The sequence below is a fragment of the Malania oleifera genome, chromosome 13, assembly GCF_029873635.1.
Source record: "Malania oleifera isolate guangnan ecotype guangnan chromosome 13, ASM2987363v1, whole genome shotgun sequence".
Classification (NCBI taxonomy): Eukaryota; Viridiplantae; Streptophyta; class Magnoliopsida; order Santalales; family Ximeniaceae; genus Malania; species Malania oleifera.
The window spans coordinates 8,749,943-8,769,564 of record NC_080429.1 but is presented as its reverse complement, the minus strand read 5'-3'; the positions used below and the strand labels follow the sequence as shown (position 1 = coordinate 8,769,564).

The following is a 19,622-nucleotide window of genomic DNA, read 5'->3' as shown; positions in this document are numbered from 1 at the left end:
AAGGAAAGTAGGATGAGAATTAGCAACTTGGAAATAGGACCACTTATGGGTAAAACATGAGATTTGTAGGGATACATGATCAGAAGAAGAATTATATATTTGCCTTCAAAAAACTAAGTGGGCGGCTTTTACAACATGATTTGCACTGGAAAAAAAATTACCTTACTGTTTTTTTTCGTGACTTTAAGAAAATGCATTAAAACCTCACTTCATCGCAACATTAAAGTCTTTCGGTCCGACAGGCCCTAGAATATACTTCTACTACTCCTTTTTCAGTCAGAACTCACGAGGCTTGGCAACCTTATCCCGATCGTCTTGTCCATTCACCTCCCCACAAATGGTCCGTGCCCTGCATGTATAAGCAATCCGCCACACAACACGCGAAGCCGTGACACTATTCCTCTCTTGCCACCCTTCTCTCTTCCTCCCTCCCAGAATCCTTTTTGGGAGAAGCTGCGTTTAACAGCTGTTTACACTATTATAATCGGTTCCCACCCTACCGTTCTACTAAATCCCCATAATGAGCTCTCTATGGAAAGGTCCCCTGATTATTCTTTCTCAATTTGGGTGTGCTTGCTTTGGTTTTGCTTCTAAACCTCATGACCATACAAAACATTGAACCTCGTCTCGTTCTGTTGCTTCTTGGTTAGACATTGAACACAAGGGTTAATCGGTGCTAAACTACTCCCATAGCTAAGCGTCTTCGAGTCTCTCTACATGTTCAGTTTTGGGAACCAAATGTTCACTAATATCTCCTCTTCCATTTCTTCTGGTTTCCCCTCATACTCTCGCTATTTTTACTGACCCTGCCATGCATCTCTCTCCCTTTTTCCTCTAGTGCAGGTCTAGACAGCTTCTCGGTGATCACTCCGTGTCTGCCCTCTCCCGAAACCGCCTGTCTGCTGATCATCGCCATCGCATTCCACTCCACCGGAGTCTATGATTTGGATGTCCATCGTGTAAGGGCACCTCCCTACCTACTTAGTGAATTATCACTGCTTTTCTTTCCTTTTTCTACTCTTGACTTTGCCCCTTCACGAGCCTCGCTATTATCTAAAGCTTGTTCTTTTCTGTTTTGGCAGCAAGCTTTATTCCTGAAGAACTAGACGCCTTCACACACACAAACTCATACTTTGGACCGCGCCTGAGTTGACCTGCCCCTCCCTGGAAAGACTGTATTTGGGACCAAATGGGTGTATAAACGGCAAAATGAACTCCGAACGTTCTGAAGTAAGATATAAGCCGCGTTTAGTGGCAAAGGGCTTACATCTCAAGATATGCTTGATTATGAGGAGAACATTGCTCCTGTTGCTCGTATTACCTCCTTCAACCTCACTATTGGGCTATTGTCCTGTCTGCTTCGCGCGATGGCTTTATTTCAGATGGATGTTTAGAATGCCTTCTTAACATGGTGATTTTGCTTGAGGAGTATATCGCAGCCCCCTCCGGATCTCCTCATCCGTCTGGTAAAGGTCTGTCGTCTCCATCGTGCTTTTATGGGCCTTAAGCAAGCTCCTCAGGCTTGGTTTGCCAAGTTCAGCCCACTATTTTGCACCAGCTGGTTTTTGCCTCTAAGCCCTGATGATTCAGCCCTTTTTATAAATACCCATCTCACACAGCTCACTGGCATCACTATTTTAACCTACTGTATGTTGATGATATGATCATTTTGGTGATGATACTAACTATTATTCATAAGCTTAAGGCAATTTTTTGTCAGCTTTTGAGAGGAAAGACCCTCGGTTCTCTTCGTTACTACTTTCTTGGCTTAGAGTGTCTCCTACCTCTGATGGCTACTTTTCTTTGACTCAAGCTAATATCTTCTGATCTTTCGTACACTTGCCGGTACACGATGTGAAGATCACTGATTGTCCGCTGAGCCAGCCCAACATCAAACAACTTCCGTCTTAACTGATGGGGAGCTTCTTCCTGATGCCACTCGTTAACCGACAACTTGTTGGAGCTTGATTTGATCTCACTTCACTAGACCTAACATTGACTATCAGTGCACCTTGTTAGCCATTTTATGTCAGCTTCCTCTTCCTCCGTTCACTATTTAGCTGTTCTTCGCATCTTACGATATGTGAAAACCCTATTTCAGGGCTTTTATTTCTTTTCCCCCTCTCACTCATCCTTGACGTTGCAGGTTTATATCCAATGCTGATTGGGCAATGGACCTACTGAGCGTTGACTAACCACTTCACTGGTTTTCTTCTTTATCTACTTGGTGACTCTCTTTCTCTTGGCTAAGCAAAAGCAACTATGTTGCTCCTCTAGTACTTAAGGCTGAGTATCCTCCGGGCTCTTCTGATACAACTTCTGAAGCTTCTTTTGGCTTCTACCCACCTATATGGTGGTCCTCACCCACCCTCACGCACTTCCTCCGCTTTACTAGTGACGATCCACAGTGCTGTCTCCAGATCGCTCACACGCTGTTTTTCATGAACACACCAAACACATCGAGATCGATTTTCCATTTTCGTGCGTCACATCGTCAGAAGGGACACTCACCTCTTGTCATTTCCTTCGACCGATCAATTGGCGGTACTTATCTTCACAAAGCTCCTCCACCTGGTCGCCATTGTGCTTTAGTAATGCAAACTCCAGTTGACAGCTCATACCACCTTGAGTTTTGGGGGATGTTAGTATAACTTCCTAAGTTACCCTTGTATCCTTGTATATTTCCTAAGTTACCCTTGTACCCTTGTATAAAGTCTTGTATAGTGTTAATAAGATAATCTAGTATTTCTCTTCTAACATCCTCCATTCTCAAATAATTCAAATGACATCCAAATCTAAATCTGAATCTAAATCTTCAGAGATAAGTGTTGACATGCTATTCAACAGTTGAATGCATTTCTGCATTGAAAAATTTAGCTTTTGGAGAGGTGGAGACGCTTATTTTATTCCCCCCCACCCTCGCTAACTCTCACATGATTGCTATCATTGAATCAACCTTTCACTCTTTTTGACCATAGAAACCTTTCGGCGAGCTTTTCCCTTTCTAATAGATCCTTCGCCACTCTTACACTTTTGACCCCCACTACTTACTCGACACCCCTCCCTAGATGAGCTATGTTAACAGAAGAGAGGATGTGGTTAGGTAGGATCAAAATGAGGGTCGTCACTCTCTCTCGATCCCTCGTCTATGATAAGCTACTCAATCCCTTCACACGAGTTACCAAAATTTTGGTAATGTACCTACCTATTGACGCCATAAATTGTATGTGGCTGATTTAAATTGTATGTATGTATGTATATTAAAAAGTTTATTTTTTATATTACTTAATTATTCAATTCAATTGTGTTAGTCAAAAGTTGATGCAACTCGGACCGTCAATGTATTAATCACATCAACCTTTAATTATGTGATTTGCTATAATTTGATAAATATTAAAAACAAATTAATAATATTAAACACATTATTTTGTAGTAAGCTTGAGCAAATCTTAATAATTTCCTAATTATGTTCAAAACTATTACATAGGATAAACGCGACCTTTGCCATACTATTGCTTTGAATGGAAAAAATAGTAAAATTTGTGAAAATAATTCTATATATCTATCTTCTATATATAATAGATATTTATCAACCAAAATTTTTGACAAGAAGTTTATTTTCGGCTTAACTTAACGATTCAATTCAATAATATCAGTCAAGAGTTTATGCAACTAACATCATCAATGTATTAATCATGTCAACTTTCAATTGACACTTTTTATGTCTTGAAAAAGAAAATGTAATTTACTTCAATTCGAATATAATTTGAAAAATAAACACATAATTTTGTAATAAGCTTGAGTATATCCTATAATTTTTTAACCAATATATATATATAATCAACCAATATTATTGACAAGAAGTTTACTTTCTGCTTGACTTAATGGTTCAATTCAACTATACTAGTCAAAAGTTGATGCAACTAGCATCATCATGGTATAAATCGTATCAGAAAAAATGAGATTTACTTTAGTTCGAAAAAAAAATAAAAAATAAATACAAAATTTTGTAATAAGCTTGAACCATCCTAAATAATCTGAATCTCCTGATATGTTTCAAACTTAACTGGAAAAATAACATTGCTTGCCATATTGTAAGCTTTTAATTGGGGAACAAATTTTGAGTCCACTCAACTAAGTATATCTGATATAATATATATATGTAGTGTATGTATGTATTTGTGCCAAACAAATTTATTGATTAAAAAGGTGAACTTTTTGTTTAACTAAATATTTTTAATTTCAACTGTATCAGTCAAAAGATGAGCATTAGTACCCTAAGTGGTATTAATCAATCACCTTTTGCTTGAGACAACTTTTTTATGTCTTGAGAAAAAAATAAGTGATTCACTCTACTTTTGATAAATAATTAAAACATTTACTAATTTAAATGCATAATTTTGTAATAAGCTTGAGCTAATCCTAACAAAATTTTTTTATTTCTGACTTAGTCAAAACTATTATATGGAAAACTGCAATGCCTTTTCCGTATTGTAATGCCTTTCAATGAAAACGAAAGAAGAACAAAATTTGTGTTTAGTACAAATATATATATATATATTTATGATCATACAAATTATGATAAAAAAAGGTTTTTCACTTTTGTTAACTCAACATTCCAATTCATTCATTCACTTTGGTGAGCGAAAATTGAACAAGGGAAAATTGCATGGCTTGGTCCACTTGTACAAATTAAAATCACAATCGAAAAAGAGATTGTCATGTTGCAACTTCAATTAACATTAGTAGAAAAGCATTAGGATAAGTTTGGATGAAGTTGTAGACAGTGACTGAATGAGATAGGGGCATAAGAGTAACAATTGAGGTTGAGTTGGTCGATTACTATAGAGTGAAGGGGGGAGAGTTGCAATAGATGTTGTTGTTTTAGGCTATGGATGACAAAATCATTTACGTATCAAATTTCTTTTTCGTTGATTGTTATTATATTCGTTTCTTATTATTTGAGAAAGTTGTTGATAAAAACTTAGTTTTTATTTTTTCTAGCTAGTCAAAATTACTGATAAAAAACTTACATTTTATCACAACTATTCAATTCAATTGTATTAATCAAAAGTTGGTGCAACCAGTATTTTTAATATATTAATCACAAAAAATTTTAATTGGTAACCATGAGAAAAAGAATGCATTTAAAATATGCAAGTTGCTTCAATTAAGAAAATGTTTTTTTTAAAAAAAGGTCTGCTTAGTTTAGTTGAAATATTGAACATATAATTGGTAATAAATTCAAGTAAATCCTGCATTTCCCTTTGTCATATTGTAATTTTCCAATTTAAGAAAAAGTACAATGGAATTAAAAGAGAGTAAAAAGATTTTGCCAGTTTGTAAAAATTATTGACCGTAAAAGATATCAACCGCCGTTGCCGGGGATCGAACCCGGGTCACCCGCGTGACAGGCGGGAATACTCACCACTATACTACAACGACTTTGGTGCTCTCTTGCATTTCAGTGTATTTATATCTTTAAAATTAGAGCCGACAAAGTTGCAACCGCCCTGCAAGTGGGACATGGGAACCAAACGCATAACTTTGTGGGTCAATTTATGGGGCTTAGGATTAGGCCCAACCAAACTGACACGGTTGACCCATTCAGGCCCATTTGTGGGGTATGACTCATTTATCAAGTTAGACCTCAAGAAATATCAATACTTTTAAGATCCAAAGTGTGTTAATATGCTTTGCAGACTATTCTCTCTCTCTCTCTCTCTCTTTTGTTTTTTTTTTGGAAAGTTCGAACTCAAAAACTTCAAATTATAGTTGTTGGGATTTGAGTGAGGGACGAAAAATAATTTTATTTTAAATTTGATTGTGTGTTGCGTTTTTACAATTAAAAAAAATTATTAAAAATTAGAAACACTATTATTCATAATTTTAAATAAATATCAGTCATTCAATAATTGCGCGCAAATCATTTATGCATGCTTAACAATACCAAATTAGTTAGGATTTTTAAGTAGATGATAAAAGTGATTTATTTATTACCTCACTCTGAATTTTTTTTTTTTTAAAGTTTTTCAATAAATATGATTAACTTAAAATTTTCATAAATAAATATGATAAAGTATATTTAAAGAGTTATTCTTATGAATTAGTTATAAGTTAGATACAAAATTTTTATGTGAGTTAATGTTGAAGTGAGATTGGGAAAAAGGGACTAAGTTATTAGGTTAAAGATTCGAGTAGGGGCTTCATAAGATTGATGGGCAAACAATAATCAAATTTATTTATTTTTTTAGGATGATAGTGTCCGATATTCATTAAACACTATTAATTTATTAGAATAACAAATTTAGCATAATTTCACAAATCCTATTTTTTTCATTTTTTGTTATTTAATTTTTTATTTATTCATTTGCACTTCAAAAAGTAAATAACAAAAAATAAAATAAAAGTTGTGAAAAAAGATTGACACAAATTACAATTTATGATACTGTATGAGTCGTCAAAGTTTAGTAAAATTCATCAAATTTAATTGATTTTTATTGAATATGGGCCCTTAATTAATCATAAAATTTACTTTGATTTTAAGTCAAAATTTTTTTTTTTTTGTCTAATCAATCACCTAATCAAAATCTATGAGTTATAGATTAATAATAAAATATTTAATAAATTTTAAATTATATGATCTTTATTACAAAACTAATAATTTACATTTAAGAAATCAAAAGTGAATAATTAGGAAGAAAAAAAATTCCATAGACCAATCGAAAAGGAAGTTACAAAAAACCAAAAATGGAGTGGAGGAAAGTGTACAACCATCATCCGTAAGAGACCTGAGGAGTGCAGAAAGCGTCATCTCTCTTCTCTTGAACGCGAAGCCTCAGTGCTCGACCCCTCTCTGAGTGGCCAGAGCGTTCAAGTTCCAACAGTTACCAATGGTGGCTCTGACACTGCGGCTCCCCTCTCTCTCCTCTTTTTTCGTCTCCGCGTCCGTCGCCGGCAGATCGCCGGACCTTTTCCGCCGCCGCCATCGGCTCGGCTCTCTCCGCCAGTTAAGCGGCGTCTGCGCCCAGAGCACGGTGGAGAAAGAGGTGCTGCCGGAGGTCGAGCAGAAGCCGCGAGGAGAGGAGAAAGTCATCACGCCTCGGTCTCAAGACTTCAACGCCTGGTTTCTCGATGTCATTGCTAACGCCGAGCTTGCCGATTATGGCCCGGTTCGTGGTACCATGGTCATTCGTCCATACGGTTACGCTATTTGGGAGGCTATCCAGGTCTCTGGGTGCGTGAGTGTGTTGATTTGGTTTGCAAGTCTTATTTCTATTGATTTGGGAGGATTAGTTGATTTTCGGAAGTCACTTCGAGTTCCGGAGCTGCGTGAATTTGACTTTTTCGTTCATTTTTGATTAATTTTTGGGTGTTGTATGATTTTTGAAGGTACTCTAAGTTATGGACATGAGCTTTGGTAGGCTTTGGAGTTGTTTTTCTTCGGAGACGGAGAGCGTTAGGTTTTTGTTTTGTTTTTGTATTTTTTTTTGGGTGGGGGGTTGTTTATTGGAAATTTTATAGAATTGGATGATTTAATTTCAGCGTTTTGATTTTCTATTTTTATGTTCGTATGCCATAAGCAGAGCTGTCATTTTTTGCAGGATTATTTGAATATTAGGTTCAAGGAGACTGGTCACAGTAACATGTATTTCCCACAGGTAAATCAGTCTGAAACTCTGTTTGGTTGCTGAGAAAGTACAGGAGAGTGAGGTTTATTATTTTTTTTAATTTTTAATTATTTATTTGTGGGGGGGGGGGGGGTTTGGGGGTATTGTTAGAAGTTCTAATCTTTTAGCATGTTATATGGAATAACAAGCACCTTCGCCAAGCTTGATTAACTAGTTTTGTGAATATCTTTGATCTTCTCACTTTCTCAGAATATGAGAGGAAAATGAGTTGTTATATGAACCTGTAACATATTACTTTCATTGTTTATGTAAGTTTAGAATGAGGAGGCGTTAAATTAGCTCTGAAAGTTCAAATATTATCATGGAAAATGTTTAGAAGCAAGCCATATATGTATTTATAGAAAATAATATATTATGGGTTTTGTGATATTTTCATACCATTCTCTTCTGCAGTTTATACCATACTCATTCATTGAGAAAGAAGCTAGCCATGTTGAGGGTTTCAGTCCTGAATTGGCCCTTGTGACTATTGGAGGAGGCAAGGAACTTGAAGAAAAACTCGTGGTATATTTATTCCTCAAAATCTAATGGTATTTGCTTCTTTTTAAAAAAAAAAAAAAATTTCATATCATGCGGGGTTGTTTGTTGTTGTGGTCTGACTGTTAATCTGAATTCATGTATACTGGTTCATGTTCATGCGAAATATGACCTGAGTTTTGGCTTTGATTGTTGCACTTCCTGAGGTTCTGGCAGGTTCGACCTACGAGTGAAACTATAGTGAATCACATGTTTACTCAGTGGATTCATAGTTACCGCGATCTTCCTCTTATGGTCAATCAGGTGTGATGAGTTATTGCATGGTTTACAATGTATCCCGTTATAGTTTTATGAACTTATTTTCTTCTTTGTTTCAGTGGGCAAATGTCACAAGATGGGAGATGCGGACAAAACCATTTGTGAGGACTCTTGAATTTCTTTGGCAGGAAGGTCATACTGCTCATGCAACTCCAGAAGAGGCGGAAAAAGAGGTTTGCATTTTAACTGAAATTTGCTTTTAGTTGTTGTAATATACTCTTATTTTCATGTAACAGATTAGTGCTGCTGAATTGCAGGCATTACAGATGATTGATGTCTATACAAAATTTGCTTATGAGCAAGCTGCAATACCTGTTATTGCAGGTCGTAAATCAAGAGTTGAAACATTTGCTGGTGCATCTAAGACATATACCATTGAAGCTATGATGGGTGACCGGAAGGCTCTTCAGGCTGGAACCAGCCACAACCTTGGGCAGAATTTCTCCCGTGCTTTTGGAACACAGGTTTTTCAGATATGAGCTTTTAGATTGTCAACTGCAATCTAGGAATTTGTCAAGTTGTACTTTCTCTTCTTGTGAGAGTTGCCTTTTTTTTAAAAAAAATAAAAATTTATGAATTTTCATTTTTATCTCCTTATTTTTCTTCTTCCTTTTTTCCTTTTTTTCTTTTTAAACATTGAGCTTGATATTCTTGTTGATTTGTCATGGAGATGTTAAGGAAGCTATAGAGCTAAATCAATGCTTTTGATGAGTAAAGAATTACTGACACCTTTGTTCCCAAGTGATTGATATGCAGAGAGTTGATACTTCTATTGTTAAACAAGCATGCTTTTTCTTTCCATGTTCACAACACACAAGACCAATATAAGATAAAAATGTCAATTCATTTTCTTTTTCTATGTTATCTAACCAATGAATTAATTTCAGTAACCACTGTCTACCTCTAACTCCGACTGTGACGCACTTAGTGTCCTAATTTTTTCACATGTAGCCGGTCCCAAGCCCGGGTAAAGGAGGAGAGTTGTGTTAAATAGCTGACAGCCAGTGTAAAATTTGTCAGATTACTATGATATGAATTCTTACCGAATATTTGCTTGGGTGTCCGTTACGAGCTACGTGTTGCACTTGAATCACTCGGGTGTAACTAAAAGTGGGCGAGGGTAGGCTAGGTCGTTGCCCCGAAGCGACGTGTCGTGTCGGCGCCCAGGTACGGCGTCAAGTATGCGAGGGTTCCTGCATCATTTTGGACGTGGGCAGGTAAAGACGTAGGAAAGTAGGATTAGATTAGCAACTTGGAAAATAGGGACACTTATGGGTAAAAACATGAAAATTGTGGATACAATGATCAGAAGAAGAATTAATATAATTTGCCTTCAAAAAACTAAGTGGGCGGGGGAGAAAGTTAGAGAAATTGATAAATCAGGATTCAAACTTTAGTACACTGGAAAAGAAAAACATAAGAATGGAGTAGACATTATTATAAACAAAAATTTAAAAGATAGCGTTGTGGATTTCCAAACTAGAGTAGGGGATAGAATTATAAAAATCAAGATGATATTAGGACAAGAGATAATAAATATCAATAGTGCTTATGCTTCTCAAGTCGGTTTAGCAGAAAATCTTAAGAGACAATTTTGGGAAAATATGGATAGTATTATATAAAGCATACCAGGGACGGAGAAAATATTCATATGAGGAGATCTGAATGGACATGTTGGAAGAGATAATAAAAATTTTGAGATGATACATAAAGGATATGGATATGGAGACAAAAATGAGTGTGGGGAGATGATCTTAGACTTCGCTATGTCATATGATTTTAGTATGAAGAATACTTGCTTTAAGAAGAGAGAAGAACACTTAATAACCTTTAAAAGTGACAAAATTGAAGTCAAATAGATTTTTTTTAACTAGGAGGGTAAATCGTTTATCATGCAAGGATTGTAAAGTTATTCCAGGTGAAAGCCTAACCACATAACATAGAGTCTTAGTGTTAGATATTTGTATTAAAAAATGGAAGAAAAAAGATAAAATAGACCTGTGTGAGAGAATTAGATGGTGGAACTAAAGGGAGAAAATATAATAAAATTTAAAGATAAAATGATCAAAGATGGTTTTGGACCATAGAGGATGGGATAGATACAAATACTCTTTGGAATAGATTAGCTAGTTCTATTATAAAGATAGCAAAAAAGATTTTAGGTAAATCAAGGAGAAGATTCTCAAATAGCAAAGAGGGTTGATGGTGGGATAAAGATGTACAAAAAATCATAAAGACAAAAATAATTTGATATAAAACGTGACAAAAATGTAGAAATAGAGATTACTTTGAAAAATATAAGGAGGCAAGAAAAGATGCAAAAAATGCCGTTAGTGAAGCTAAATATAGATCATTTAATAATTTGTATGATAGATTAGGTACAAAAGAAGGGGGAATAGATATATTTAAACTTGCTAAAGTTAGAGAAAGGAAGAGTAAGGATTTAGGAAATATAGAATGTATAAAAAGTGAGGATGATATTGTCTTGGTTAAGGATGAAGACGTTAAAGAAAGATGATGAAGTTACTTTAGTAAATCGTTTAATGAAAATTAGATAGAAGGTTTAAACTTAGAATTGTCAAATGAGGAAAAAACTAAAAAATATGAGATTTATTTGCAAAATTAGAGTTAACGAAGTTAAGTTTGCACTAAAAAAGATGAAAAATTGGAAAGCTATGCGAACAGATAACATCCAAATTGAAGTTTGGAAATGCTTAGGTGATAACGGAATTATATGGTTAACTAACTAATTTATTTAATATAATTCTAAAAACTAAGAAAATGCCAGATGAATAGAGGAAAAATACTTTAATACCCATATACAAAAATAAAGGAGATATTCAAAATTGTAATAACTATCGTAGAATTAAACTTATGAGTCATACGATGAAACTATAAGAAAGGGTAGTTGAACAAAGATTAAGGTTAGAAATGAAGGTTTCAGAAAATCAATTTGGTTTTATGCTTGGGAGATTTACCATAGAAGCTATTTATCTTTTAAGAAGATTAATGGAAAAGTTTAGGGAAAAGAAGAGGGACTTGCATATGATATTTATTGACCTTGAGAAAGCATATAATAGGATACCTAGGGAAGTTTTATGGTGGGTTTTAGAAAAAAAGGGTGTATGTAGTAGGTATACTGATATCATTAAGGATATGTACGATGGAGTAATGACTAGTGTAAGGACTATAGATGGAGAAACTAGAGAATTTTCAATCACCATAGGTGTACATCAAGGATTTGCTCTGAGTCCTTATCTTTTTGCTTTAGTGATGGACCAATTGACTAATAGTATTCAAAAGGAGGTTCCATGGTATATGTTGTTTGCAGATGATATTGTATTAATTGACGAAACTAGGGACGGAGTAGAGGCTGAGTTAGAATTTTGGAGAGAAGTTTTGGAATCTAGAAACTTTAGGATAAGTAGAAATAAGACAGAAAATATGAAATGTAATTTTAGTAATGATAGGAGGAATATTGGAGACAAAGTTAAACTTGATGATGAAGAAATAAATAGCACTTGTAGTTTTCGATACCTTGGATCTATTATGCATGCTAAAGGAGAAGTTGAAGATGTTGTAATGCATATAATTAAAATAAGTTGGGTAAAATGGAGAAGTGCTTCAAGTGTGCTCTATGATCGTTGAATACCGTTAAAATTGAAAGGGAAGTTTTATAGGACAACTATAAGACCAGCTATGCTTAATGGATCAAAATGTTGGGCGATGAAGAAACATAATATCCAAAAAGTAAAAGTTGTTTAGATGAGAATGCTTAGATGGATGAGTGCTATAACATTGAAAGATAAATTAAGGAATGAACATATTCGTGGTAAGTTAGGTCTAGCTTCTAAAGAAGATAAGGGAGGGACGACTCATATGGTATGGACACTTGCAACGTAGGCCACATAGTGCACCTGTGAGGAAGAGTGACTTAGTTACCGTGGGGGGCAGTAGAAGGTGTTGGAATTGGTGTGATCTCAAGAGGGGGGGTGAATTGGGTTTAAAAACTTTTTGGCTAATTTAAATATTTGTCGATTTACCACAGTTCATATCCCATTCAATATTGAAAGCATGTATGTAAAACGATTAAGCTATCGGTGCAGACATACATGTGTATCTCATTTAAAATATATGTGCATGCAAATAATTATAACTGTAAATGAACAGACATACACACATGGAAATTAAAGTGTGGAAATTAAATGAGATAATGAGAGAGAGAGAGAGACACGATATTTGTTATCGAGGTTTGGCCAAACCAGCCTACGTCCCCGCCTTGGGCATACCCCCCAAGGATTACACTACATCTACTCACTTAAATAGGCGGAGTAGAAGCTGTTAATACCTCTCCTTACGGGGCGAGATAAACCCTAACTCAATTATCAGGCTGAGCTCAACTGGTCTCCCTTACGGGGCGGAGACCATGGTTTGAAATCGCGGTCGTGGGTAACGTTGCGGGTCGTGGGAGACGCGGGTGTTACGTAACGGGAAGCGGGCGTAACGGTCGTGAATTTTTTTCATGCATGCACAACCATGCCAAAATTGAAAAATAAGCATGAAATCCATTAATACATGATTTTTAATGAATTTTGAAGGCTTTCATTCAACCTACAAATGCTTTTTAATAGGCATTATGATTTTTATATTAATTTTAGTGCGCTGTTTACAAAAAAAAGCATATTTTTTTATAGTTTACATTACTTTAATGAGTAAAAAGATGTAGAAATGTAAGAATCATTTAATTAAAGTCATAAAGTTACTAAAAATGAATCAATACTCAATAGACTCAATACTCAATATACACATTACACATACATGAATTTAAAAAGTGATTAATATCAAATATCAATAAATAGTTGAAAATACATGAATACAATATTTCAAATTTATAACATAACACATGTCACCACCAAAAAGAATGACGTGGAGGGTCTTCATAATTTGCATCTGTATCTTGAGATTGGGATGGGAAATTATCTCCCCATCCTTGTGGAAATACATAGTTGAATAAATCCAAGTTTGTGTCATTTCGTTGTTGCTCTTGAAAATGTACTGGTGATGAAAATTCTCCTAAATAATGTCCATAAGTTGGGGCAGGGGCTGGCTCTGGGTAGTGTGTAGAAAAAGACTCACTAGATTCTGAGATTCCGGATCCACTGAGATAAAAATGTGAGTCACGAGATGCATAATGTGGATATGCTGGATGAGATCCATATGATTGTAATGATGAACCATCTAAACCAAAGTCGCCAAAACTACGAACCACACCATATGAATCTTCAGTAGAATCACTAGGGTCACCACGAGCACTCCTTCTCCTGGGTTGTGAAGATTGGTTCTCTGGAGGAATACCCAAGTCATAATTTTCAGGTATGTCATGTAGTCCATAAGGATCAGAAGAATATATATCCCTTGCAAATGATGTCCCTGTGTCATATCCATAATTATATTCTACACCGCCGCTTCCACCACCACCACTGCCACCCCCCCCCCCAACCCCAGCTCCAGCACCACTATTACCATCATCATCACCTGGTGGGCTCAAACCAAGATTGTCATCACTTTGTGTACGTTCAGGGCTTGAACTTGAATCATCATGCGCGTTTATTGGTGGTTGATCACCTCCTTCTGTAGTACCACCAACTTTTTCATTTAACCAATTTGAATTGTCCTGACCGTCGAGTAGTGATGTCTCTCTCTTCTCTAACCATTGACTTAAAGGATCATCTTCTTCGAAAATGTAGTCCAAATTGATAGGATTGAAACCCTCTTCAATTTCTCGTTGGCTTCTTCTCATTGTACGTCTTAACTTTAACCTCATGTTGTAATGTACGAAAATAAGTTTTTGTAGTCTCATGTACTTTAATCTATTTCTTTTTTTCGTATGGATGAGGCTAAAGGTGCTCTAATTACGCTCACAGTTCGAAGTTGATGTGGTCTGGCTAAGAACTCTGATTGCCATTCTTTGGAGCTCAGGAGCACACAAGCCATAATGAATCCACCATTCAGCTGCATGAATAATTAAAAAGGGTTTTATGTTAGTATAGCGTATATTTCAAAAGTTAAATTTGAACATAAAGAGAGAAAATAGAGTCATTCTCCATTATTTAGCTATATAGCCATATTTACCAGGATTTGTTTGTTTCACTGCCCTTTGAGCTAACGGGGTTCCAAAAGTCTCTTGCCTATCTCGATATAGCAACAGCTAAAAAAGGATGATTGTGAAATATAATTAATTAATTAGATGTATTAATAATTATTCTTGAAAGTATTACAGAATACTATAACAATTCATTATTCAATTTAATGGAACCAATACTTACTTGATTAATAGCCCGAATTTGAGTATCTATATCGGATACCAACTTGGTTATCACTTTTTTAACCCCATCAATGACTTCTCTAGCAACTTCAGGAGAGGGTGGGGCACCATAAAGAAATTGTGGGTTCAAAAAATACCTTACAATTAAATTTAGAAACATATTAATCAATAGTTTTGTAATGCAACTATGCGTAATTTAAAAGTTAAAATAATAAAAAATTGTATTTGATTTACACTTACAAGCAGCGTGCAAATCTTGGTGCAACTGAAAACTCCACTAGTTGTCAATAATTTTCCAATAGTCTTTGTAAAATCGGCAATATTTTTGAATGGCCAATTTCGCCTTATCAATTGCCTCGTATATGAAGCCCATGGTTGGTTTTTCATCACCATCAACCAATTTAAGAATTTTTACTAAGGTTTCTTGCATTTTAATTATATCAGAGACCTTTTGCCAAAACTTTTTGCCTAAGATAATTTTCTTTGAATCATATGCTGGGCTTGATTTTGCCATCCCAAACTTTGAGTTTTTCCAAGCACCAGATGTAAACATTTCCCTTAATGCTTGTTTATGCCTGACAATAGTCTCCAAAGCAATGAAATTTGTGGCAAATCGCGTGATGGTAGGGCGAAGTAACTCTCTATTATTTGTGAATTTTTTCATGAAATTCACTGTCCATGTGTGGTTGTAAATAAATGAGGTTATTATTCTTACATCTTCTAAAACCTTCTTCACGTTACTTTTCTTACCAATATCTTTAAGAATAAGGTCTATGCAATGAGCTGCACATGCTGTCCAATAGAGATTGAGCCTTTTCTGCATTAATAATTTTCTTCCTGCCTTCATTGCAGCTTAATTATCAGTCACTACTTAGACAACATTCTCTTCTCCAATTTCTTCAACCACCTCGTCCATTAATCTGAAAAGAAATTATAGATTCAATAATTACTACTATTTAATTAAAAACATGCAAGTTCATAATACTATTTGCATATACAATTAAAATTAGAAAATTACCTGAAATAATATTCAGCTGTTTTGCTTGGCACATCAGAGGCATCAACTGATTTATGAAACACGGTGCCTCTATCGCAATAAACTAAAAAGTTTATAATGTGTTTTTAGTTGGTCCTGACCAACCATCACACATAAGGGTTACACCTCTTTCCTTCCTAATTCCAGCAAAAGAAGCTATATAATTTTTCATTTCTTGATACTCTTGCTCCAAATAAATTTCAGATATCTCATAGGGTGATGGACCCTTCACTCCTTTTCCAACCTCTGCAGTAATATCAAGCATAGGTTGCATAAATGGAGAGTCAGCTACATTCGCTGGAATTCGATTATAAATTAGGAATTTTCCAACTGCTTTTCCTAATTACTTCTTAAACCTTTCAGTAACTTTGTGTTGATTTCTAGTTGTTTCGCACTCTTGCTTCTTTCTAAAATAGGATCTATTGTCTTTAGTCGAGCTTCAGGGGCATCAGGATTATCCATTGTCGTCCACTACCTCCAGCTTCTCGACCACTATAAGATTGAGCTCCTGCTCTATTGAAACCACTGGTAGCACCACTGCCAGAGCCACCTCCCTCTTCATAAATATTACCCCCTCTAGATGTTCTTGCTCGAAATCTTTGTCTCTCTTCCCATTGTTGTTGTGATCATATGCTTTCTTGTCGAGTAAATCTCATTCTTTATTTTTCCAAGTCTTCTTCATCGCTCAAATTCTCAAAATCTCCTCTAATTTGGGCTTCTGCTTTTTCTTACCCTTTTTGTTTATCTCTTTTCTTCTTAGCATACTGGTGTAGATGTTTCATCATTTGTTCGCTGACTTGTGTGGTCACATTTGAGCATCCAGCTACTTGACCTTTTTTATGTGCCAAGTGTTGTTTCAAACGTGTAATGTCTCCTTTAATTATCTTCCCACATAACTTGCACATAATAACATGTCTATTACCGTCCACCGCAGTACCAAAATGCCATCCCATATCCTCACTAGGTAAGTTTTTATTTCCTTTATTACGTGACATATTGATAGACTTAATTTGATGATCTCTACACAAAACATAAAGAAAATACAAAGTTACAACCTTTCTAAAAAAAATGACAGGAATAATATTATAATTAGTAATTTAGTAAATATTAAATAATAAGTACTAAATAGTCCTTCTAATTTTAAATACTTATTACGTAAAAATAAAATATAATATTTGATTAAAAATAATAAGTGATGTTTAATTTATTTTTATATTTAATAAGAAAAATTATAAAATATTAAATATTTTATTCCAAAAAAATATATTCCTATATCTTTAAAAAGATATTTTCATTATTTTTATAACTTGATTTTGTTTTCATTTATAACTATAAAAAATTAACATTGTAATTTTAAAGGTGGAATTGGAAAAGACTTGCTCTACTTTTATATACAGCACAACATCACTAATAGAGATCCATATAGTACAAATTGACTATTTAATTTTTTAAGCATTTTCTCAGTTTATGGATTAAAATAAAATTTTTCTACAAATTCTAGTAGTAAACTAGTAATTAGTAAAAAATTGAATTATTGATATATTAACTATTAGGTTAAAATTTTTTTTATTAAGTTTTCAATTTTTACTTTATTTGATAACGAAAAACAAAAAATAGATTATGTAACGATTTATTTTATCTAATTTTAAATTTAAGGTCAAAATGATGTTTTAAAACTTAAAAAATATTTATAAATAGGAAATATGTGATGAAACTAAATTTTCCTAATTACCTTTCAGAAAATATAAGACAATTAAAATATTTATAAATTAAGAAAATTTTATTTTACATTATTATTATTGTTTTCTAATTTTTTACTCTATTAAATTGCTTTTTTTTTTAATTCAATTTAACAAACATAATTTACAACAAATTATAATTAAAAAAAAAAAACATAATAAAAAGTTTAAGATGTGGGAGATTTCTGATCTTTGAAAAAAAATGCTGTTAGGGGAAATAATTATGCAAAATGTTGTTTTACTCTTACAAATATAAAATAGCATAGAAATAGAACATGAGAAATTGTCCACTCCATATTTTTGGAATGCCATGTCATAGTCATTTATTTTAAAATAATATATATTTTATATGCAATGAAACCAAAAAGAAAGAAAGAATACGTATGTAAAAGTATGTTAATCAAAACTGAATATGACATGCTTAAATTGTTTAGAACCAATTTGCATATTAAATGAATCTGAAATTTTAAAGCTTATCTCAATTAATTTTTTACTCTATTAAATTACTTTTTTTTTTTAATTTAATTTAACAAACATATTTACAACAAATTATAATTAAAAAAAAAAAAAATAATAAAAAGTATAAGATGTGGCCATGTGGGTGTTGAGTGTTACTGAAATTTTAAAGCTTATCTCATACGCTGAGATGAGCAGAGGTCAGAGAGTCTGAGACTCTGAGTGAGACCGTCAGAGGGGAGGCGTCTCGGAGGACTGGAGGAGCCTCGAAGCCTTGAAGCTTCGTGCAATGACTGGCGGAGGGCTGGCTGGTGGCGGCGAGTGCGACGACTGGCGGAGGCTGCTGAAGGGCTATCGATGACTCCAAGCTTCGTGCGACGACTGGCAGAGGGCTGGCTGGTGGCGGCGAGTGTGACGACTGGCGGTTGAAGCTGCCTTCGGCCACTCTCAAGCTTCGAAGAACTTAGTTAGGATCAGGAATCATGAAGGCTAGGTGAAGGTTGCGAAGATGAGTAGATTAGCTCAGGCTTTGAAGGAGTGAAGGCGTGAAGCCTTCTTATAGCTTCGGCAGCTCGGCCAATAAAACTTCAAGTAAGTTTTTTTGCTCTTTGAATGTTAGATTTAGGTAGATTGAATGGCAGATGGGTGCTTGGGACTCGGGAAAGGGGGAAAGGAACGCTGCGCAACAGAAAGGAGATTCTGCAAGTTGTCGGCATGTAACGGTTCGTAACAGAGTGTAACGTTGGGGTAACGGCCGTTACGGACCGTTAGGAGACGTAATGGCCGTTACGGCTATGAATTTTTTTCAAACCGCATTATTGGCCTGTATCGGTTTCGGAGCCCTTGATTTACGTTACGTATCGGCCGTTACGTTACGTAATGGCCGTTATTTAAAACCATGGCTGAGACACCCCAGTTCAATTTTCGGACTGAACCGAACCGATTTCTCTTACGGGGCAGAGGCTTTTCAGTTCAATTTAAGGATTGAACTCAACTGGTCTCACTTATGGGGTTGAGACTTCCTAGTTCAATTTACGGGCTGAGCCCAACCGATATATTAAAAACATTTTTGTACATGATAAAATGCTTCTAAATACAAGCAGAGATGTACAACGTTTAAGCTCTAAATACATACACTCTAATATGATACGAGTTAAGCTCAGTAGAGTAAGGGTGCTTATCTAAGTAATTAATGCACAAATAAAACATATGAAAATATCAAAATGATTATTATGTTCTCCAATAAAAATTTTTGCTAATAAAAATGTTTGGAGAATTTGGAGTTTAGGCTCAAGAAAAATATTTGTGCAATAAAAGATTTCTTCCAAAAATGTTTATCAAGAAAAATAATCGGAAGAAGTATTAAAGTTACTCTAAAAAATGATTTTAATAAATGAAGATGCAAATGAGAATAAATGTAAATGAATAGAAAATAAATGCCCAAAATAAAAATGCTCTCCTTCAAAATAAATTTTGAAATAAATAAACGGAAAGAGAGTAGAAGAGATTTGACAAAAAATATGCCCCAGAGAAATGATTTTTATTAATAAAAATTCTTTTGGGAAACTTTGATTAACAAA

The 19,622-nt window shown here is 34.6% G+C and overlaps 1 protein-coding gene and 1 non-coding gene across 3 annotated transcripts in view; one reads left to right on the top strand and one right to left on the bottom strand.

Annotated features, from left to right (window-relative positions):
• Positions 1-5,373: 5,373 nt before the first annotated feature.
• TRNAD-GUC (transfer RNA aspartic acid (anticodon GUC)) lies at positions 5,374-5,445 on the bottom strand. The gene has a single exon. It is a non-coding gene; the product is annotated as a tRNA-Asp (tRNA).
• A 1,258-nt stretch (positions 5,446-6,703) lies between these two features.
• LOC131146315 (proline--tRNA ligase, chloroplastic/mitochondrial) overlaps positions 6,704-19,622 on the top strand; it is a 53,043-nt gene continuing 40,124 nt past the window's right edge. The window contains exons 1-6 of one of the 2 annotated variants that reach the window (XM_058095847.1): positions 6,704-7,229; positions 7,605-7,661; positions 8,085-8,195; positions 8,385-8,471; positions 8,546-8,659; positions 8,744-8,950. In XM_058095847.1, coding sequence (XP_057951830.1) covers positions 6,894-7,229; positions 7,605-7,661; positions 8,085-8,195; positions 8,385-8,471; positions 8,546-8,659; positions 8,744-8,950 — 912 coding nt within the window. In that variant the 5' untranslated portion in view covers positions 6,704-6,893. Of the gene's footprint in view, positions 7,238-7,604; positions 7,662-8,084; positions 8,196-8,384; positions 8,472-8,545; positions 8,660-8,743; positions 8,951-19,622 lie in introns of both variants that reach the window. The other variant, XM_058095848.1, reaches the window with a different exon arrangement.